General features: G+C 37.6%; 1 protein-coding gene across 6 annotated transcripts in view; it reads right to left on the bottom strand.

Annotated features, from left to right (window-relative positions):
* The window catches only part of SLC27A6 (solute carrier family 27 member 6), a 139,752-nt gene that overhangs the window by 68,701 nt on the left and 47,129 nt on the right, over positions 1 to 23,922 (bottom strand). For 3 of the 6 annotated variants that reach the window (XM_056514652.1, XM_056514653.1, XM_056514654.1), the window contains exons 9-16: positions 23,022 to 23,208; positions 20,885 to 21,050; positions 16,552 to 16,708; positions 16,040 to 16,123; positions 14,855 to 14,992; positions 12,983 to 13,219; positions 11,305 to 11,385; positions 1,244 to 1,367 (exon numbers count right to left, since the gene is read on the bottom strand). In XM_056514652.1, coding sequence (XP_056370627.1) covers positions 1,244 to 1,367; positions 11,305 to 11,385; positions 12,983 to 13,219; positions 14,855 to 14,992; positions 16,040 to 16,123; positions 16,552 to 16,708; positions 20,885 to 21,050; positions 23,022 to 23,208 — 1,174 coding nt within the window. Of the gene's footprint in view, positions 1 to 1,243; positions 1,368 to 2,395; positions 9,098 to 11,304; positions 11,386 to 12,982; positions 13,220 to 14,854; positions 14,993 to 16,039; positions 16,124 to 16,551; positions 16,709 to 20,884; positions 21,051 to 23,021; positions 23,209 to 23,922 lie in introns of those variants that run through there. The other 3 variants (XM_056514655.1, XM_056514656.1, XM_056514658.1) reach the window with 3 other exon arrangements.

Here is a 23,922-nt window from a genome sequence, read left to right as displayed (position 1 = left end):
CTTCTCCAGAGAACTGAAATACCTGTTAACCATTTGTTTCCCACTCTATTACCATCAGCTGAGGTAGTGAGATACAACAATTCCATAGCGTCTGTCATAGGCTTTATTTCTAGCTTTGACTGCCCTGGTAAGGGTCTCAGAAAATCTGCTCTGGTGCTGTTATTTTCTTCCACTTTATTTTTAGTGTACCTAAGGTAAACAAGAATAAGCACTAGATGAAGATTATGGAAGTAGGTGTCAGAAAAACAGTCTTTTTAGGTTTTCTGTGTGCAGGAGTGCAAGCTCCATCCACTTCACACATTCATAATTTAAATAGCAATTAGAAATTTTAAATAATTGCTCCCTGGGCAGTAGCTAATCTTCATTAAACATCTAAGTACCAGCAACTAAAACAGGGTCAGTGAACCATAGTGCAGGGTAAGAGCCACGCAGACTCCAGCTGTGCTCCCTGGCTCAGAGAAAGCCTGTTTGCTGCACACTATATGCTGCATACAGAGGGTCCTATCCTCAACACATGGCAGAAGAGCTCCTTCAGCCAAGGACATGTGCTGTGTTGCTAGCAAGGAGACAGGTCCTTCATCTCCAGTGGGACAGCTGGGCATTTGAGGGAGTGGGGAACCAAAAAGGCATCTACCTGTGCTGTTCTGCAAATGCCAATGCCAGGGCTGAGTCCCAAGGCTAAGTGGCCAGAGGCACATGCCCACGGCATGAGGAATATCTTGGCAGTGGGAACTGCTGTGGGGTTGAAGGAAAAATCCTGATTCTGCAGCCCCAGTCCTCTGTCTCCAGGTCCCTGCTAACAGCAGGAGAATAGGGTTTTCTTCCACACTCCACCACAGCAACATGAAATCTTCGTTCCAAGTCCCATGTCCCATTCTGTTCTCGCTGCATGTTTCTCACTAGCCTTCTGCAGCCCACTTTTAGGTGCTTGGCTTTCTTTTTTTCCTTGAAGTCATGAAACTCTGAACATTGATCTCTGCAGATGGTGCTTCAGTTCCTCACTGCTATAGAGGCTAAAGAAAGCTTAAAAGCTCCTGTTCTGACACACACAAAATACAGTGGAAACTAGACAGGCTTTACACAACCTGTATATTTCATGCCTTCTGCCCCTAACACCTCTGCTGATGAAGGGTATCTCTGGAGTGTCTTTTGCTCTTTTAGTTTTGTGCAACTAAATCCATCTAGCCATACAGCTTCACTGTTAATAAACCATGAAATAGACACTCTGAGCCAGGGGACGTACCTTCAGTGGACCTGCAGAACACGGACATGCAGCAAAACACTTTGGGTCCACAGCATGGACTCTGCCTGTGTGCATGGGTCCTGCCTGATGGGCTGTCCAGTCCTTTTCCTCCTGATGGTATTGACTGATCAGCCACAACAGCATCAGTCGCCATTTCAGAAGTAGCAGTAGTTTCCAGATAAAGTAAACCATCTTATGCAAATACATACTTTACATAATGCTTGCTGAAGTGGTTTGCAGTAAAGAACAACAGAAAACATGGTTCAGCTTGGCTTATTAGTGCATTAGTGTATTAGTGTAAAAAAAATGGTAGCAAAAAGCAGAAATATGCTGTGCCTATGGGATAGAGAGGAGAGAGGAAGAAATCTTTGTGACTGTATGTGCCTCTGTTATTTCTTCGACTCACCATCCCTCTCTAGACATCCAAGGCGTTAGAACAGCTGTGCAGTGGGGAGTGTATACAGGTCCTTGAAGAACAAGGAAATGGTGCCCAAGAGGTGCTGTGTGCAGATGTTCAGCTTGCATGGCTCATAATGCGTAGCATGATCTCCTTCATGCCTCCCTACTGCTCAATGCCCCACAGCTGTCCTGGTAAAGCAAACCATCTTATGAGCCAGTATGCTCCAGATAGCCTTATGAGCCCTGAGAGTCCTGATTCCTGGGTATGAGCAAGGACTCTTCTGCATGTGTGACCACAACCTCACCTTTCACAGCAAAGAACTTTCCAACTGCTTCTGTATGTGACTGACCTTCAGCAGACCCTGTAGCCTATCAGAGAGGATAAGGAATGTGGTGATGGGTGAAATTGTTAGCCTAAAGGGGCAGTTTCCAGCACCCTGGAGAGAAGGTGAGGAACAGATGTGAGAGGATCAGTGAGAGAGAGGATCACTGAGGATCAATGAGAAGAAAGCAAAAATATCCTGTCTTTGCTCTACCAAACCCCATTCACGCACCCATCTCAGAAAACATTAGCATCAGAATGCTTTTCTTGGTACCAGGGCAATATGTCTGGTGTTACTGCAGCTACTCAGCTGAAGAGCAGGCACAGAAGAAAGTAAAATTTCAGCAAAAGTCTGGCTTGCTTCTCAGGAGCATGAGATTGTATTGAGAGCATATTTACACACACCACATGGAAGATACAAAAAATTCTTTCTTACTTAAAAGGAAAACTTTATTTTGATACATTAAAAAATCTATACATTTCTTAGACTAAAATACAGTTTTGCATCAGTATCCTGGCACAATGTCAGTTTACACAGAAAATCTAAGATTAGATCAGCACTGTTAATTTCTTTTCTCTTCCTGCATTCACAGCTTGCAGTATAAAATAGTTTAAGTTCTCAAGACAACAATGAACAGTGTCACATTTACTTTTCCCATTTTCAAAGGAGGTGGCATTCCACTGGAAAAAGGAGCACTTGTTAGTAGATCTTGATTCAATATAAATCACTAAGCCAGTCCAGGGGTTTGATCGCCCTGTTAGAAGTATGAGTAAAGGAGGATGAAATATTTGTTTCCAGATGAAGCTTTGATGGACTATGACAATGCAAGAACTGTCAAGCCTTTAAAATCTGTTCAGAAGATTTTCCTTTTTCCTTAGGGCAGTTTCTGTAATCAGCAACACAACTCACTATACAGAAATAATTCTTTTCTATAGGTATTCCACTTTCATTTTTCTCTGAACAGCTCCAGAGTAAAATTAAAGTGGAACACAGGAGATGTTGCTGTGAGATGTCTGAATTGGAATGTGAATTTTCTTAACTACTGTGAAGATTCTGCAGAATATTTTCTATCTGCTGTCCATGGCTCCACCTAACTTCTGGCAGCTGCTTTCTGGCCTACATTAGAAACAAAGCCACCTTTTGGTTTTCACTCCCCTAGGAGACACTATGAAATTGTCGGTGGTGCTGTTTTTCAAATGAGATATACTCTTCCACTTCAGTCTGAGCAGTAGGGAGGGACCCAACTAATACTAACATGGAGAATCCATGGTATTTGAGAGTTAAAAAACATGATTACAGCAGGAACTCCAGTTAGTGCACAACTTCTGCTGGGTTTCATAATTAGTCAGCTTCCTAATTTCACCAAGCCTTTTTGAAATAAGCTGCCCCTATTCCCACTCAAGCTGGAGAGGAGAGGTGGTACACTTGAGGAATGGTAGCCACCTATGCTGCCAGAATAAAACAGGAATGCTGTTAGGTATCTACTTATAAATCACATACTTAGAGAGGCCATAGCTGTCTTTAACATTACCAAAATTAGGCTAGTTCTGTTAAAGTCAGCTGGTACTTTTACTCTGAATTCCTGGACTCTAATGGGAGCCCCATGTTTCTGTAGAAAAGTACTAAATGCTTCTAACACCAAATTCTGCTCAACACATTAAAATATGATGATTTGACCTCAGTGAGACAGGGGAGTAGAATCTGATGGGCATTTGCTGGTTTTCTGCTAGTTTCATTTTAACAGATGTCTGTCAAATGAACACCAACTAGTTTAGCCTCCAAATAGGTATTGTCAGATCAATTCATGCTACCAATTCTCCTTAGAAATATTTTCATAATCCTGGTCTTTGAGGAGCTTTGGCTTGATTGTATCAGATTGCAAGACTCATCACAGCTCCATTACAGACCAGAAATTTTGCCTTTTATACATGACCCCCATTACAAGAGATGAGTTTCATCTCTTCTCTCATCTCTTCAAATATAAAAGAAAAAAATACCTTGAGAACAGTATTTGCTACAGAACACAAGAAATATAGATTTACTAGTCTCGATAATCTTATTACATGATGAAAATAACAGCAAAGATTAAATGGTTGGAAGAGCATTTTAAAATGAAATATTTAGAGTAAACTTTCATCATCCCAACAAAGCTGAGTGCAAGAAATGCTTTAAAAATGCCTGCTGGGTTTTGTGTTGGAAAACACAAGGGTTGTTTTCTTGTTTATTTTGTTTTTTTCACAAAGATGAAATAGAATTTCTATGTTGATAATGTGACACAAGCTGTTCAAGAAACAATGGGCTAGTGATATTTAGATTTAGTAAACGGTATCTGCACAGGCCAAGCCATGATTTAAAAAACAGGAATGCTGTCAAGTATCTACTTACAAATCTTAAGACTGTTTCTTAAGATGAATGTGCCATATTCAATATAGCATGTAATACGCACTCTGAACTAAATGCTCACTAGATGGTGATAAGTATATGTCTGCTACATGCATTTTATTCTGACTCTATAACATACATTCATAGAATACTCATAACCACTCAGAGCAAACCACTAAAGTGCATGCCCTGAGGGCACATTAAGTATATTGTCTCCTACACTGGCTGCTCAATTGCCAGAACACTGATACAGAAAGGGCTCATTTTTGCTTTATATCCCCATTATGTGCTGAAAGAGTAAGAGCTAACATCCCCTGCTCCCTCCATGAAAAGGAGCACTGTGGAGCAGGCTAATTGCCTGCTGCAAAAAAAGCCCTTTCAGAAAGAAGTAACCACCCTGAGAAGATGCTGTACAGAAATGCAGGGAGCAAGTCTTGGACCATTATTGGGTAAATGGGCCTATGTACTGGGTTAGGCTGGATGGAGTTAATTTTCTTCTCAGCAACCTGCAAGGTGCTGTGTTTTAGATCTGCAACCAAAATAGTGCTGCTAACACAAAGCTTTACCTGTTGCTGAGCAGGGCTTGCACAGGGTCAAGGCCTTCTCTATTTTCCACTCTAGGACCCCAGCAATCATTTGGGGTTCGGCAATAGGATGGACAGTACACAGCCAGGACAGCTGACCGGAACAGACTGAAAATATTCCACACCATACAATGTAACCCTCAGCAATCAAACTGGGGTGGGTGTGGTTCCAAAGCTGCTGCTGGTTGGAGATTGGCTGGGCATTGGTCTGCTGGTAAATGATTGCTTTTGATTTTTCCCCCATCCCCTTATTTGCTTAATGAACTGCACTTATATGAAGGTTTTTGTCCTTTCACTGCTCTCTCCCACCCCACTGCAGGGACTGAGCAACCAACTGAGTAGCAGTGTATGTGACAGCCATGGTCAACCTGCCACATTTAACTGCATTTTCCAGTGTTAGCTCTCCCTTCTTTCTGCAGAAAGTCCTTCATTTACTATGCCGATCTAAGGCCACCTTCAGAAGCCTGTCCTGGTTCTGGCAGCTGGGAGCTACTGGAAAGCTGAAGATGCAAACTTAAGCTGGCCATCCTATGTGTTAAGTCTAGCTGTGGAGCAGCAGGGAAACTCTAGAAGTGATTGGTTGCACTTCCAACCACAGTGATGGAGTAATACCACACAAAAAAAAAAAATCCTACCTCAAAAGTTTACCTTAGCACCTACTCTCCCTCTCATTCAGTCCAGATGATATCCTGAATCATTGCCTTGGGAAGGTAAAAGGGAATGTGGTAAGATCAAGGAACAAATGGGAGCTGACATTGCCACTTGCCACTCTTTCACTGAGAGAACAACATGGAAATGATACCCAAAAGAACAGTAACAACAAAAACATTCTTTGTTTTGAAAAAGCAGTAAAGATTATATGGTGCTGTTCAACGTCCAAACAGAAAACATAATGTGGAAAAACATTTAACAATTTAAGAAATGGCATGCTTTTTTTCTGTTTGAAACCTAACTGGACAGAGGCTATGATGCAGAAATCAAATTCTGGGAAGCAGTAATCCCAATGATTGTTTGTAAATCCAAATTGTCCAGCCTAAATCTCCAGTCTTTGAGTGCTACTCAATTCAATGGACTTTCTGAGATGTTTTCTCTGTTTTAGCTGTCTCGTCTGCTCCTCCTGCATTGTTATTCTCAGCGCAGCATCACTCTCTACTTAGTCTAGACTGCTTCCCACAAAGCAGACCATACACTGGCTTTAATAACCAACAGTCAAAAAAAGCATTTAATATATTACAGCTGGCAGACCCCAGCACCCCTACTGCCAAAAATTATGTATCGGGTTTGCATGCCAAAATGTCCTCCTACTCCACTACACCCAGTAGGAGAGGAAAGCAGTCTAAATTTGTCCTGAAAAGTTGTCTTTTCAGAATTCTGTCTTCTGCTTATCTCTGTGCAAAAGACAAAGCTGGAAGAGGGCAGCTTGTAGTTTGGTTGCAAATGAACTTCAGAGGACATTCAAAAGCTTTAAAGGGCCACTGGAAAGCCTGTGTCTGGATGGAATGCCTTTTTGGCAGGACTGAAAAGCTCTGCATGCTGGATATACACTCAAGAATGGTGCACACATTTTTATTAAGAACTTTGTAATGATATAGATTTCTCACTTAAACATTACAACTACCCATAGAAAACTGTTGCCTGTATCTTTTAAAGATCATGTAAATAAACAAATTTATTTTTAAGACAGGATAAACTGCTATAAAAATGGTGCACAATCAAGTCATACAAAAATACAAAATTTGTTACCAACTGCAGTCCTAGTTGCAATTACAGAGAACAGTTCCCACTCAGGACTTCCCAGTGAGCGGAGAACACAAACTTGTGGAACCAGTCATGGCAGAATTTTTTTTATCAAAATGAGCAGAATACAAGGCTTCTTTCACTAAGCACTTCCAATAACCTTCAAGCAAGATGAAAACTGAACTTTCTGGAAGCAACTAGGTACTTGGTAAGTCTTTTAGCCTTGAAAACCAGCTTCTAGGATTCATCTAACTATAAGCCAGTTTTTAAATTTGTGGTGCTAAACCCCTCTAATCTACACAAATAACAGTGTTGAGTACCACTGCTGTCTTAGACACTGATACTGCAGGAATGTCTTGTCTCCACAAAAGTAAGGTTACTCAGTGCTTCTTCTGGACAAGTTAGATAGACCTCTAAACTGCACTGAGAAGCCTCATCTGTGCTCCAGTTTGAATCACTAGGCTGAAGCTCTCGTCCGGTCAGCACTTACACAGATGTGAACGTTACAATTTCCATACTTAGAGAGCCCTCCTGATGCTAGCAGAGTTACAGATGTGATTCACTTAAATGAGTAAGTGCTTCCAGGACTGGGTAATTCTCTTTGACTCCCCAACAGCTATCCTTTCTAAATGTTTCTTTATTTTTGTACCTTTAAAATAGTTTGGGATCTGAGATATGAAGTGTAAATTGTTTTAACTGGCTTACAGAAAAAAAAAAAAGTTACAAATCAAAGTTATTAAATGACTTCTGGAAGCAAAAGTGAAATGTTTTACTATTGCCAAAAATGTAAGAGCACTAGTTAGGTAAATGATACTACATAATTTTTTAAACCTTCAGCAGCAATTTAAAAGTCTGATAGTCTGAAAGGAAGCACAGTTAACTGCTTACTTACTTAACCTTGATTACACGAGTTGTGCATGTCTTTACCTAGACATACCTCTATACTCCATCATAAAGCTTGTGTAGAAAGGCTCTTACTCTTTTAAAAGATTTTCTGGAATGGAGTGATTGAACCATTGAGGCATCATTATCTGTAGACAGCTTGTATTTAGTGCAATAAGTTTAAAAATTCTGCTCTGAAATATTAACCTTACAATAACAAAAATAGTTTTTTTAAAAAAATGTTAACAAAAGGAATATATAGCATAGACAGATCATTAATTCTTAGCAAATACAGTTAAGCATTTACCATTTCACTATGCTGAATAATTGAATATTAGCATTCATATCTGGTGAGCTTCCAGACTGAAAAGATATTTATGTATCTAATAATAATAAAAAAGCATGTTCTCTTGTCATTATTTAATAACTTCAGATAATTATCCTGGCAGCTACACTTCCAAATGAATGTTTCTCTGCCCTTTCTGGCTTTAGCCATCCACTACAGTATGTACAAATATGGATCAAACAACAGGCAAGGAATGATCCTTTCTACCTCCCAGAGCTCTCTCATGAAATGAAACATACCGTACTTTTTAATGTACAGCAGTACAATTCATTTCTCTTCCCATCCTCAGCATCTTTGTATCTAGTCATGAATTAATCATGAGTATGGCTAAGACTGAGCTTTAACAATCTGTTATTTCACTTGCCCGTATTGAGAATCCATACCCTTCAAAGGAACACTGCTGAAGTGTGAAGGAGGCTACTGAACTCAAGGGGAGGATAGAGGGCAATGGGTATGAGGGGTAAAAGTAGGGTAAGCAGGAAGTTAATTGCATATAAAAATTATCTGTCCCCATTTTGTAGGTTCTGTTTAATAGGAGATGCAAGGGCTCCCACACACCTAAATACCTGAGGAGTTGGTTATTGTGATATCTGATACTGGTAAACAAAACTGTGCCCTGCCAGGGCTGTAAAGTAAAATAACTGCTTACACACACATTTGAACTGAACAAATTTTTGCTGAAACCACCTCTTGAAAAAATAAATTTGAGACTTTTCTTGATTTTAAGGTTTTCTGTACATGTCACTGTCCTGAATTTAATGCAAATTTAAAAGAAATTAAACAAGTAAAACTCTCAGCAGATTAGCAGTGTCATGGCAAATCTGTATCTAAACCCAGTCATGATTTCAGATTATCTTTACAATGATACTTTCCCAGATTTTAAAATATCAAGCAGATAAGAATCAACATTTCCATGACCACAACAAATAATTTAAGAAATGGAACAATGATAAAGCTGCTTGTAAAAGCCACCCGTATGAAAAGAGTACATGTTTCACAAAAATAATTGTTAAAAAAAGTTTTAAATCCCTGTTCCTTTTCTCTGATTTTGGCTGTTTATTTTTATATATATATATATATATGTATGTATGTATATATATATATATATGTATGTATGTATATATGTATATATATACTGTTTTGGAATGTCAATGGGTTCCAATATGGCTGGCTAGTTTCAAGATGAACTTGCTCCAGAGGCCTAGAAAACAAAGTCATAAGTACAGTCTTAGACAGATGCCAAAGGACAAGAAGAAACTGAGTCAAAGGGGTCACTGGAAGCCATAAAAAAAAAAGCATGAAAAGGTGGAGGTTTTTTATTGTTGTGCCCTGATACAAGAACAGAAGTACTTAATATGTTTCTTCATCTCTGCTACTAATATCTACTTTAAGTACAACTGCACTTAGGGCATTTCACTTTAAGAAATAATTGTTATATCTAAGAAACATCTGTATTTCAAGGAAATTGAAGCAAATCAGTGAAGACTGTTAAAAGAAGAGAAAAAAGTAATATTGATTTAATTTTCAGACATGCAAATTTGGTACTATGGGCACTACTGTTACGTAACAGACTTATGAATGATCCTATTCTAGATATAACTGAGGCCCTCTATCAGTATTTTGGGGAAATGTATCAGAAATTTAACTGCTGTGTCCCACCGTCAACAGGACATGAGATCCTAGTATTTCAAAATCAAATCAACTGGAGCTGAATGCCCAAAAATGGAAAACCACAAGGCCCAAACAGTTACAAATAAGACAATCACATGAGCAGCAGAATTGGGAGTAATTCAGCAGATGACTTCCACTCTGAGTCTCAAGCGCTAAGCATTTTCTCCAGCCATCCTATGAGGACTTTCAGCCATTACCAGGCTAAGAGCTTAGAAAAAATTTCCTCTAAGAATAAGACCACACTTAGTTTGCAAGTACTTAGCTCACACTTTTATAAGGGTTGGGGATGAATAAAGTTTTTTAACATCCAAGCTTTAGGCAGTCAAGTACTAAAGTGTAAGTAGCAGTCTGTGCCAGCTCTGACAACAGCATAAGTGAAAAACCACTTAAGGTAAACCAATTATTTGAAATAGAGTTTAACATAAATTTTTGAACTGAATTTTTTGTGCATATGACTAGAGAGTTTGCACATCCAGTTCTCAATAATTTTCATGGCACATTTGCATTCATAGCAATTAGCTCGCTCTGAAAATCCCACCGTTAATGTCTGCTTGACCAGCTAGAATTACTCCCAGAAGAAAACATCAAATGAGCACAGAATTAGTTTTTTATATGCATAAACACAGCAGCATTTAGGCATAAGCAAATCTAGAAATTGGTATGCCATAATGAAATAGCAGAACACGCAAAGCTACACATCTATCCAGTCTATAGCAGGAACCCATTCCAGCTTAGTTAAAAAATGCTCATGCAACATGGCTTCACATACATTGTTGAAAAAAAGAAATTCTTCTGTTAACATACACTTATTTAGATTCCATTTGGTTAAAAAATGATCCCCATAGTATGGAAATGAATAAGACCCCAAACACTCTGAGAAAGCGATGATGGAAAAATATTCTATTTGAAATAGTCATAATGTATGATGACAAATCATACCTTGCCCAGCCTGGCTCTCCGTTATATGCCCTCTGTTCTCCACCTTCCAAATTTATCCTCCTATCTGTTATCTGTACCATGTATAGTGTTCTTATTTCAGGCTATTCAGACATGCAATGCCTTCCTAACAGGCACACCATAAGTAAAACAGGCTGCAGAAGCATAAATGATGCATTGTTCACTGTCTGTGCATCTGACAGTGTGAGATGGAAAGAGCACACAAGAGACAAGCAACATAAGTAGTTGGCAATAAAACAAACAACTGGGAGAAATGTCATTAGAGCAGGTTGAAAGGAATCACTGTATCCAATTCCTTGGCACTGTGTAAGACAATTTGGTGAGGGCTTTAAATACCTGGTCCTACTTTGCAACAATGGATGCACGCAGTAGTGTTCTTCATTTCAGGCTTTTGCAGTGAATATAAGATGAGCAAAAATTGTTCATCTCAGGGCTGAGAAGAGCCCAATGAATCTCAGAGCATCTTATTTTTAGACTATTCAGCAATTGGGGCTGTCTGCATATACCATATGGCATGCACCACTAATCCTAATGAAACGATACTGCATTTGTTTCATGAGACAGTTCCTTTCATCTTACTTTTACAGGAGATGGTCTCAGCTGTGACAAAAACTCTGCCATCCAGGTGATAGGCAAGCTCACAAACAGAAAAAGCAGAACATCTTGAGTGATACAGAGAACAAAAACTTCTCCTGAAGAAGTGCAGTCAGTAAAGACAAAGAGGGAGAAGAAGTAAAAGTGAAACTCTTGGAGGATCGCCACCTCCTCATCTGCACCTACCATTGGTTTTAGCTCTCTGCCCTCAGCTCCACCTCCCCGGCCAGCTTCTTTCATAGATTTCCTACTATTCTCCACAAACTCCTGAAAAACAGTAATGAAATGACAAGTGCTTTCATAGAGCAGACTCCAAGCATCAAATCTCAAGGCAGAACTTCAAGATGTTTAACTACTCAAAATATCTAGGCAATTTGCATCTCCCACTTCTCTTGCTTAAACTTGACCACAAGGTATCGAAAAAGCCTGCCAAATAACCACAAGGGTCTCCCCCACTTAATTCTGGAAGCCAGACAGATGTTTGCCTTGTGTACTCTTACACACAAGTCAATTTTCACATTTACCATGCAATGCTCTCTTTATGGAGAAACAAGGTAAAAGGTTGGTTTAAAAAAACAAACAAACAAACAAACAAAAACAAAACAAAACAAAACAAACAAAAAGCAAAAAACCAAAGCAAACCAAACCAAAAAAAAACCCACAACAACAAAAACCCCAAACAAACCAGAATCTCATTTATTGCCTTGTATCCTGTGCATAAGATTAGAACTCCATTAAACAAAAGGACTTGGAGATAATTACTTGCAAGGTTTGGCTGATTTCTCTATCCTCAATCCAACCTCTTATATTTCCACCACATCATAATCTCATTTTCATGAAGATTAGAAAATGTGCTGTAAGATTTTAAGCAATTTTTTTCTCTTAAAGGCAAGAATTCTGCAGAAAATGTCAGTAAACTTTAGCTGCTGGGGTTTTGTTATACTGACTGTTGACTAAAGAAACATAGAATATTTTTACAATTTATCAGTGCTTTCTTCTGAGAGAACTTGCTGGATTTTACTCTAAAAAGCAGCTAATCAGTGGCTGATTTATTTATTATATACTCCAGATTCCAGAGGTTTACAAAAAATTAGCACTAAATTCTTGGCATGGTTTCCCACAATAATAAGAAAAAAATATCCTAAGAAGTCATGAGAATCTTCCTCTAGCATACACATGAGCATACATTTTACAGAAACATATTCTACACCTGCCACTTAAAAACAGAAAGAAATTTCCTACGCAACAACAAAGTGAAGGACTTGAGAAGCAGAATTTTTATGTCATGGTGTCTAGTTGAAGTGAACAAGGAATAACATGGAATAAAAATAGACAAAATTAATTTGCCTTTCAAAAGGCCTTGACAAAGCATGTAGGCTCCAGGATAGAATATAAAGCCTGGTATTTCTATGTGAGACACAGTGAAATTCTGGTTGATGTCTATATGAAAACTCCACTGTGGTCACTAGCTATGCATGAGGTAGAATACTCTGATATTTTTTCTCTCTTATATCCAAAGAGAGGCCCTTCTCAAGAAAGTAAAAAAACCAAGTTTTCTACCCTTGTTTTCTTTCTATTCTGCACTGTGTTATTTACAAGACATGATATCCAAGAATATGATTCTGCAAGATCACTGCTTGCAAACAGAAGCCAATACCATGGGAAGGACGCATCATTACTTATTTGATGCTTATCAGATGACACTGTTTCCTGATCAAGCCATAAACAAGTTGTCAAGGTAAAAAACAAACAAACAAACAAACAAACAATAAAACCCCATATTGAATTCATCTAGCGCATTCAATCAAAAATACCTATTTTATGGAACCAGATCCTTAGACTTTGAGAGCAAGGGGAAACTTACCATGAGAACTTTATCCATGTAGAATTCCCTGCCAGGGCTCCCATCATTGTATTTTGTATCGATGGCAAAACATAAGAAAAGGACATCAACAACCATTTCATAAATGGAAAGGAAGCAGTGAGCAACCAGGAATGCAAAGAGGCAGACAATGATGAGTGGCAGCACCCAGATGGTGTAATCTCGTTGGTAATTCAGCAACATAATGCCAGCCAAACCTGTGCTGCAGACAATCAGGACCTGAAGAAGAAAATGGTAGACAACTCTAATGGCAGAAGCCTTTTGATATTTTTAGTTTGGTCTGTTGTTGATATTTTTTGTTTGGTCTGCCAGGGTTAGAACTAGAGGTTACAGATGGCAGGTAACCAAGACCTCTACCTCCAGGATTCCCCACGTCCCTGAGAATAAATGACACTTAATTCATTTTTCAGCAGGTTCAAGTAAATTGTTACATATCCTTCAGCAAAAAGAGTATTTTTCAGAGAAAATTACATTTATATTCTGCAGTCATCGTTCTAGTGTTATACAACATTCCTGTAAAAAATAATTTTATCCTGTCAATTATGTAAACCCCACAACTAGATGCAACCCATCAACTAACTAACGTGCAGTTGTATTTTTTTATTTGGAGTGCAGGGAAAAGTTAGGTAATAGGAGAATGGTATGTTTGACATTTTGCAAGTGGAAACAACTTCCAAGCTTGTATAATATCTATTTCCTCTGCATACAGGAGAGAAAGTAGATCAGAATACACATGAGGTACTTCATGTAATAGTCTCTAAAGAACTACACTATGTGTAAAGCCCTAACAGATATTCCACTGGGTACCAGTCTGGTTTCGGCAAAACCAGAAAGACTAAATTGGTGTTGCCACTTGATTTTTTTAATATTTCTGAATGTATTATTATGAACTGCAACTAAACACAATCATAAAACAGGTCAACTTTTACAAAAACACCACATTGAACTGGTAGAGGAGATGCTGATAAATTGCATTATTTTAGCTGACACTAATTTTTATACATACTGTTGAGCATTTCTGTCACCTGAACATTTTTCTAATAATCTCAGACATCTTTTCAGGGGGTGTTTCCTAACACTTTTAAGATTCCTCAGTAAAACTCTGTTATGTAATGTCAGGCTCTCCCAAGCACCTGAATTTCCCTTATGTGTTTATTCCTTCTCTCATCTTACTCACTTATTTACTGAGTGTAAAGTTCAGACAACTATACTCTGATGTAACAGAAGTAGAGGAATGCAGTAAGGAATACAGATCAGTCCAACCATTGTCCAGATAGTTAGCCACAGATTATTTAAGTATTTATTGTTTCAGTAAATTATGGCACTTCAAAGGATAGAAGTAATTCATTGGATTACATTTCCACACAGTATACCTCCATTAGCTGGAAATTCGAAAGGCTGGCTGATCGCAGAAATTATTCTAGTTTCCTTTTAATTCTCAGAGTAGAACTAATTTAGTTGCTTAATCTGGCAGTTTCTCATAGCAGGCTCTATAGGCCTGTTAATCAGATCTTCCAGTCTGATTTTGTCATAAAAGGTAATCAATAATGTGTCAAATTTTCAACATAAACCTAAAGAGCCCATACTAAACAGAATTTAAAAGAAAAGCATCCATTCCTTAAAATTCTATGTCTTAACCACAAAATCAAAACCTTAGACTTTTTAATAACTTTTCTTTTGACTCTAAAAAAAAAAAAAAAAAAGTAAAAAGTATCATAATATGATGCAGCTAGATGCAATAATGTGCACACAGAGAAACAGGATTTTTAAGGCATTTTGAATTAGGGTTCAAGCCATTGCTAAAGAAATATTGCTTCTACATAGGTCTGTAATAGCTGTATGCAGCAGACATACCTTTCCTAGAAACAGCATAAAATCCCCAACTGTGTTTATGGCAGCCACTCGCAAAGCGTTTTCCACTAGGATAACAAAGGCATCCTTTGCTGAGGTGCAGAAATTGGTGCTGTTGATAGCTGTGGCTGTGTATGCATTCTGAGAAAAGGAGATTGAAGATTTATTCATAGAATGATCAGGTATTTCAGATGAAGGGTGGGGAAGGTGAGGGGGAAGATACAGCTTCTGAAGAAGACACATTCATCATGTGATTTTAATGAACAAAACTTCCCTTGAGAGCTGTTGAATCAAGCAATATGAACCAGCTGACAGAAGATTATATGAGGTAAAGAATTACTATTCTACTCCTTTCCTGCTCATAATTTATGCAGTAACAAGTTTGTTCAAAAAAACTCATTAAACAGAATTTGCAATTTCCCTGCAGGAGGAGGTGAACAGTAGCATAGCTACAGAAATTAAATAGTTCAAAAAAAAATCTGGAAATATAAAAGAATCTGAGTATTATACAAGTCAACCAAGATAATTTCTAAATACTTAACTAGACTGAATTCAAGGTTAGTGAGGACAGTTTTCAAGGATAACATTGATCGTTTAAAATGCTTTCTTATGATTTTATTTTCTACACTTCCCCAAGCAAAAAAAATATAACAGCAGTGAAAGAGAAATTATGTACAAAATATTTATGTATCTGATATTTATTCATGCGATATTTATGGCCCATATATCCACTTTTCCAAGAATTAGCTAGTCTGTTGCACTTTGCAATCTTTTTTCCCTTTGTAGATGATGATGACAATTTGATGTTTTGTACAGTTTTTACACAGTGAGAATCTTAAACATAGAAAAGTTTAATTCTCTTTTCATAGCAAAAATATTTTGAAACTCTGATGTAGCTTGACTGAGTAGACATAAGAAGGAATGTCTCCAACCACTAAGCATATTGTTATAATGTTGAGAAACCATGTTCACAAAGATGAGTATGGCTATTTGTTAGTTCTTGTTTATATTCCAAAGGTCAGTGTAGTGATTTGCAGTGTAATTTCAGTAATGGAGACAAGACTGAAGTATTGTCATTCAAGTTCAGTTCCAAAGTACAATATATTATGTGTTGGCATGAGATTGCAGTCTGGGAATATATATGCTAGTATCAGCCCTTACACAAAGCTTTAATATGGAAAATCTTACCTGATTTAAATATGTCAGGCACTTTTCTAGACACCAAAGGCAGCAAATGCAGGCTTTAAGCATACAGCGAGCACAAGCGTTTTCCTAGAAAAGCACAGAATGTGGGAAAACACAGATAAAGAGTTTTCATGGAAGAAATATTCCCTTCTGTTTCAATAACTGATATTCAGCCTGCTAACTTAGGCAATCTGCATCAGTCCCATGGTACTGTAAAGTCATAGAACAATAGGATGGTTTGGGTTGGAAGGAACTCCAAACACCGCAGGCAGGGACACCTTTCACTAGACCAGGTTGCTCAAAATCTCATCCAACACGACCCAGAACACTTCCAGGGATGGGGTACTGACAACTTCTCTGGGTAACCTGTTCTAGTGCCCCACCACCCTCATAGTGAAAAATTTCTTCTTACCCCTGATCTATTGCAAAACAAGACTTCCAACCTCCCACATTGATTAAACAAACAGGCAAATATATCAGGCCTTGAGCAAGAAAATGACATCTGTTTCTCTTACCTTTCCTTTGAGTTGTGTGTGAATATACATAAGAATCATTCGTGGTATCTTCACTAGCGTGATAATGAAAGACCCCTTTGCTACTGTTCCTAGGTGGTAACAAACAAGGCGATTAACAGATGCCAGAATAGGAGTAAATGGCAGGTTTCTTTTCTCCCTGTTGAAAAGAGAAAAAAAAATGAAGTAGAATAATTAGTATTTTTATAACATTATCTAGAAGTGCTACAAATTCTCAATAAAACAATGTGTAAAAGGAATATATTATCCTCTACTGGCTTTAAGGATATATTGCTCACTTCACCCTGACAATCTGTGTAACTCACAGATTTGTCTTTGATGCAGGACTACAATAAGAAATCAATATGTCATACTGTCAGAGATTGAAATATTATAGTTATAGCTTAAGCATTTTTATGAAGGACTTTTGCCTATTATAGCAAAACTTTTTAACAAAACATGCATGAAAGACCACCACAGCCTGAATGAGCCTCCTGACTGAGGCCCTGGACTGCAAGTTGATGGAGTTAAGATAAAGTGACGCAATTCTGGGCTGGGGAAAAAAATACATTCACAGGCGGGTTAAGCCTCACACCTTCAGGGTGGAGACCACAGGCCCAGGGTTATCAGTTGCCAGGCTCGAACAGACCCTCACACCAAAGAGTGGGAGCAGAAAGGAGAGGTTTTGGGTGTGCAGTAAAAAAAGCCTCTGGTGAGAGGCATACTGAAGACCAATACGCTGCTCTGCAGCCTGCCCAGCTGCAGTCACTTCTTTACCCGGGAAAGCCTCATCTACAGGACATCTACCTGAATGACAGCAGAAGGGGTGTCATGGCCTATCAAAAGTTCCCCCCACAAGGAGCACCCAGATCCTGCACCGGGGCACATGATGCAACAGATGCACAGTGTTGCAAGGGACAGCATTAAACTTGCCCTCTCTAAGGCATTCCCTCCTGGCCCAAATGTATATTAATCCATTGGATTCTATACTTTCTGGGATGCAGGGGACCCTCACCACCAAGAAGACTAGATGGAGGGAAGCCACAAGATGTTGTTGAGACCCTTGGAAGCATGGTAGGTTTCTACCTAACCACTGTCCCTCTCCCTGTTTCCCTGCCTGATCTTTTTCTACATCCATCTTTCTTTCTTTCCCTTTGCCTCTTCTATTATTAAATAATATATATCAATGGGGTTTTTTGTCACCAACATCTAACCTCCTTTGGTTTTAATCAAGTTTTGGAATATATTTTGAACCTTTCTGCATTCCATCCATTTTATTCACAGAGAATTAGTTTTCTTAGCTCTTCTGTGTTAAATTGATTCATAACACAAATGAGTAATGTGGTGGTGCATCCCCTTTGTCCCTTCCCACCTTGGGCTGCATTATGATCTCAGAAATGCTTGTTAGGGCCCTGTCTTGACAAAGAGCATCTGGGCTCACCTCCTTGAACTTATCAGAAACACAGTCTGTGCTCCCAGGAACTTGCCCTGTCTAACAAATCCTGTTCTTAAATAAACTGCCTTGTAAACTTTTTTTTTTGTGCTTATTTTTAGTTTCTACAATGTAAGTAGAACATTTCTGTTACTGAACTTGCAAACAAAGTTACAGACCTGAATTGTGAACAGGATAGAAAATTACTATGACTAAATCAAATTCTCTTGGAACCTTGTAAACTCCTTGACCACAGTGGGCTATGACCAGCACCTCCTTTTGAGTGGGACCTCTCTGAGCCACTGAACACTCATGTCTGTGATACTCAGAGGACCAACGTCAAATGCTGCTGACAGAGCCTGGGCTGACACCCCACCCCTCAAGCCTCAACCCTTCACTTGCTGAGAAGGTGCAGCGACATCCAACCTGAGCACTTCACTGAACTTGTTGTGCTCGTAGTAAATTCTATATACTCTTCTATTAAATTTGTTAAATTACACTGCTGATTAAGTGATATTAAGTGCTGTTTAGCTCTTCAGGCCTAAACTGTTGGCCAAGTCTGGGGCTAAGATTGGCAAGACTGTGATTCAATGAGAGGGTCTCACTCATTTCTTTCTATCCTTATCCTTTCTTACCCTTAATCTTTTTCCATCCCCAGCATCCTCATAAATAATTTTAGGTTAAGTTTTAGATTAATTTTAGTCCTACCTTTCCTTTTTAAAGTGTGCTTTAATCATCTACTAAGTAGTAGAGTGAATCTTGTCAATGAACTGTCGTACGTTAACTTCTATTCTAACCTGTTTTTGACAATACCTTGGCCAGTGATTCTCTAGCAACTGGAAACACTCATTGATGACAGGTATTCTTACTAGCAGTTGGCTGCATTACCACTATTAACAACTGGCAATTCCCATAAAGTTACATGTATGGTATGCAATTCAAAACCTTCCAAAACAAGAAGAAATTGTGCTAATACTTTTTCAATCAGACTACTGATAAACTTGCCTTTTCATTGCTTGTTCTTTTGAGGATCTTTGTGTAGACTTTGGAGAGGATATTATTGATTGATCAAGTAAACTCTGCTCAGATTTTTTGCATTACTGATTTAGCTATTATGTCCTCAAGGTACCAAGGGTTGAGCCTTAAAACAAGTTATTTAACGCAGTGTAGTTATAATATTCGTAATTTATCAGATAAATTCTCACATTCATGGTTTCAAGCCATTTTTCTTTTCTAGCAAAAAACTCACTTATACATCTCTCTCAAAGAATAGCACAACTTAAACATACAAAGAACAGCTCTTCTTCTTTATTAGAAATAAGAGCGTGATGATAAGCATATTAAGAAACATGTGCTAACATTCAAAAAATAAAGGATCTCCCCAGCTCGGGAAAAGTGAGAAACTAATTCAGAAAAGATAACAAAAGTAGATTCTTCATTCCATAAAACTAATATCTGCATAATTTAATCCTGAGATGTTAATGATTAAAATATGCTTATCCCGTATTGTCTTCCAATTAGCTTTTAGGGGAAGACAAATTCTACTCCCTGTTAGGCACAATCACACAAATTGCTTGAGTCTTATGCCCAAGCTAACTAAGCACTTCCTCCTTTTCAGGGCAAAGTCTGTAACACAAAATACTTTGAGGTCCGTTATTGCCTGAGTTGAAAGGAATCCATCTGGCTAAGGTGAATGAGCAGTGAACACATATAAAACATTTCTCCATGGATAACCTCATCTCATTTGATTTGGAAAGCTGCTCATATGCAAAATAATAGGTAAGTGCAAATTAATGGCTTTTCCATTTTTACATGTCACTTTTCAAATTATGATTGTATCTTAAAAGCAAAAAGAAGATAACAGTAGAGAGAAATGAGGATTTACTAACTTAAAATAAAATTGCTGTTATGGAATAATACGGTATGGATAAAATAACAATCATTCACCCTCAGGTGACAGGAAATACATAAACTTACAGATGAAGCATACACATTGCTAAGCAATCTATTTCCATGCAGAATTATTCTCTTTCCTCTGTATTTTCCTCATTCCTGTACTCAATCTAGTTTAATTATTCACAAGATTACATCCCTGTAACATCTTGTAATAACTTCATAGATGTATTTCATTGGTATACTGGAGAACTTCATCATTAATAAAATAACAAAATTTCTGACAGCACAGTAAATTGATTCCTTGCTTTTGATATTGTTTTAAAGAGTAGAGCAGAAAACAAGCCAAATGCAGTTCAGGTAATAGCCTCAATTAAAAAGACAAAGCAATTAAACATTCGTGATCTGAATCATGCACTTGAAAAATATCTGCATACTTTATTCTAAAAACTGAGACACAATTTAGTTCACAAATACAGCAAAGGAATATGCAGCTTGAAAATTTTATGTGAATTTTTATTTGTATATGATCTTGTCAGAATCTAAATGTAAATGATGAATCTAATAATATCTTAAGTTACCTGTGAAAGAAAGATTAATGAATACTGTGGAAGCACTGTAAATAATTTAAAGGGCACTGTTTCACAATTAAAATAATAATCAACTACTTTCATTATTTTTTTAACCTCTACAGATCTTACCAGCATTAATTATTAGCAAAACAGATGACCTTCCAGATGCATCCTACTTTGTAAACAACTATACATGTCTGTAGAATGTGCACAGGTTACAAGGCAAATAAGACTTCAAGTCTTATATGTCAAGAACACCATCTATAAATGGCAAAACAGATAGTTCAGGACTTGATATGATTTAAAAAGAGTCAAGTCAATTTAACTGTTGCCCAGCTTTCATAATGGACACAAATACTCTCCCCAGAAACCCTGTTGCTCATTATTTCTGCTAAGTCGATGTGTATGCATTGTGTGCATAGAGCTAAGTTATCCTTACCTTGTAAAATAGTATGTCACAACAGCCCCTGCTACTGTCATCTGCTGACAGGCTAGGATAAACTCGCTGATCCAGATGAGTCCCACTACATGGTACCACCACATGTATTTCAAAGGACCCGCCATCCGAAATTCAACAAATCCTTCTTCATTTGGGACAGGACTACCTACAAATAAAAGAGCATAAAAAAGAAAATTATTCTTACACCAGCTCATAATGAAGGAAGCATATGGTATTAGCAGTTATAGCAGAAACCCCTCTAGTTTCTATTCATAGTTTTAAATGCCATGTTTAGAAACATTGTTCTTAAGAAAGAGAGCTTTTGAGACAGTAAGTATAATGGTATTAGGAAAAAAACCAGTCAAAAAATTTCCACAACTAACAACCATCTCATAGCAATAATTCATATAGTTAAACATAATGGAAGTCTACTTCAGTCATTCCTAATTTGAGTTTGCCTCTTTGTCAGTATTTTTCATAGGCAGGAATCAATATTAGCTCCTTACATCTAGACATCAACATCAACAATCACTTTTGTTTTCCCTATGGTAAGCTTTTCTAGCTTTACAGCTATTAACAGACATATGGGAACAGCCTTAGAAATTCTAAATAAATTATTTCATATATTCAAAAATGCATTGACTCTTTGAATAGCAGTGAATAGCAATATCGCGTACAGAGACTGACAGCATGTCAGAACACTCCTAGGATAAGCTCTAATTCAATGTGTTAATGTACAGTGAGATGTTTCATCTTATACAACAGTTACATGAAACAGCTGATAAGATTCAGAAAAACACTGCAAGGAATCTTGTGTGTATAAAGTGCTTACGTTGAAAACCATGTTTTGACTTAGCACTGACAGCACATTACCCACATTCTTATACTTTTATACTTACATATAAAATTAATGTTTTCTTGTGAATAAGTTAACTGTTGAAATAATTCTGGTTTCAGTGAATAAGGACTTGACCTTATTTACACAGTTTATTTATCTGATAATAGTGATGATCCTGAGTACATATAAGCTATAAAGATAAATCGGTTTTTACAGAATCAAGGCAGATTGAAGGGTTCTGTCAGTTAACTATAATATCACACTACATTCTGCTACAAATTTAGTGCCTGTGCAGTAGTCTGACTCAGAAAGTGAAGCACAGGGCTGAGACTCTCAGTGGTGATCATTTTCTGCACATAGCACAGCATGCAATAAAAACTAAAAATTTCATCAGTAATGAGAACAAGAACACGTGAATTCTATTACCTCCAACCATTGCTAAGAACTCAGGACATGGAAAATATTTATCTTGTATCTCTGTGAAATAGCTTTGTGATTTGAAACACTGCTACTTTTGGGTACTAGCAAACAACATATTTCAAAATTTTAAGACACTTAATAATGAATGACAATCTCTGTTGCCCACAATGTACTGCAAAATAACAGACTTTTTTAAAAGGATCTGCTGTGGGCTTTTTTTTTTTTTTTCTGAAGTAGCCGAGGACCTATAGAATTGATTAATTCTAGAAGCTCTTGTCAGACCCTGAATACAAACAAAGCTTTCACCTTCAATGTACTGAAGAGCAGGCAGAAATTAGGAGTACATTGGTTGCTCTCAGAATACAGTGTACAAACAGCAGAAAAACCTCCCTAAAGATTCGGGAATAATATTGGACATTTAAGTTATAAACAACTGAAAACTAAAATCACAATATTTATACTGTGGGAGACAGTAATTGTGTGCAATGGCCCTTCCCTTACTGTGTACTCATCTGTTGAGTGCTATCTACAATATTTGGTGACTCCAAGATCATGCTATCTTTAACCTGTGTGGGTAAAATTAGAGGGAATTATTTGAAAAATTGCTATAGCAGTTTTATTAATAGAGTCTCATGGTTTGCAGCAAGCCAACTTGCATCAAATCAAAAAGCCATCTTAACACACAAAGTACCACGCTGGAAAAGAAGACTCAAATGCACAAAAACCTTCTTGAAACAAGGGTTCTGAAGTCAGTGAAGCAGACAGAAATAGAAGCACAAGTAGGCTTTTTGCTTTGAGATTCCCATGGCTTTTTAGTCAACTCTGCTAGAAATCATACAAAAATGAAGTGAAATTTATTAAAAGTAAGTGACTGCTTACCTGTAGTACCGAGAAAAAGCAGGACTGTGATCCAGTATGTCCAGAAGACGATAAGCACAAAGAATGTCCAAAATGGCTGGAAGACTAATAGCGGCAGGTGAATGAAGACCTTGCCAGCCACATGGAACAAGGCAATGGTGAGAGCTACTCTTTTGCGCATAATTAACACGATCAAGAGCATGATAACCTAGAGCAGGAAGTATCCAAATCACATTTTAGAGTACTGAAACAGAATCAAGCTACTCTTTTGCACAGCTAGGATATTCAAACACACTAAATTAACACATACTCTATCTAAAAGATCACAAGATGAAAATGTAAAACCTCTATCAGCTTCTTCTGGCAATAAATTACTTTTCCAAATTATACTTTTTAGAAATTCCATTCTCATAATTATGTATTTGGAATCATCATCAGCCTTAAGCTGATGAAATAAGACCAGGTTCTATCCTCAATTATGTTTTATAAAGCAGTAAAATCAGCAAATTTTAACCTTTAATTACCTTTAAGATAATTTATATGACCATGGTGTTGTGCTCTTATAGGACGCATGTATATGTGTGTACAACAACATAGGGAGTAAGAATCTAGGAGAGGGAACAGAGAGGAACTTTTGGATTAGGATATAAAACAACAAGAAGAACAGAAGAGGGAGACTACAATTCCTGTGAATTTAGTCAAACAGTGTCATTTTTTGGCAGTAAATTCATTGACTCTGAAATGAACAGCAAGGCCCGCAGAAGATAAATCTGTTCAATTGGTGTTGAGAACAACTTCTTTCAGAAGTAGGCTAAGGACTTTTAATACACTGAAATGACTAAGTACCTCTGAACTAAGAACCTAAGAAAAATCTCTTTGGATTAGCAGTCCAACCTCATACCTATTCTTGAATGTCCCTCTG

This window comes from Oenanthe melanoleuca, chromosome Z (genome assembly GCF_029582105.1).
Source record: "Oenanthe melanoleuca isolate GR-GAL-2019-014 chromosome Z, OMel1.0, whole genome shotgun sequence".
Classification (NCBI taxonomy): domain Eukaryota; kingdom Metazoa; phylum Chordata; class Aves; order Passeriformes; family Muscicapidae; genus Oenanthe; species Oenanthe melanoleuca.
Note: the sequence above shows the minus strand (reverse complement) of the source record. Positions and strands in the feature narration are given on the sequence as shown.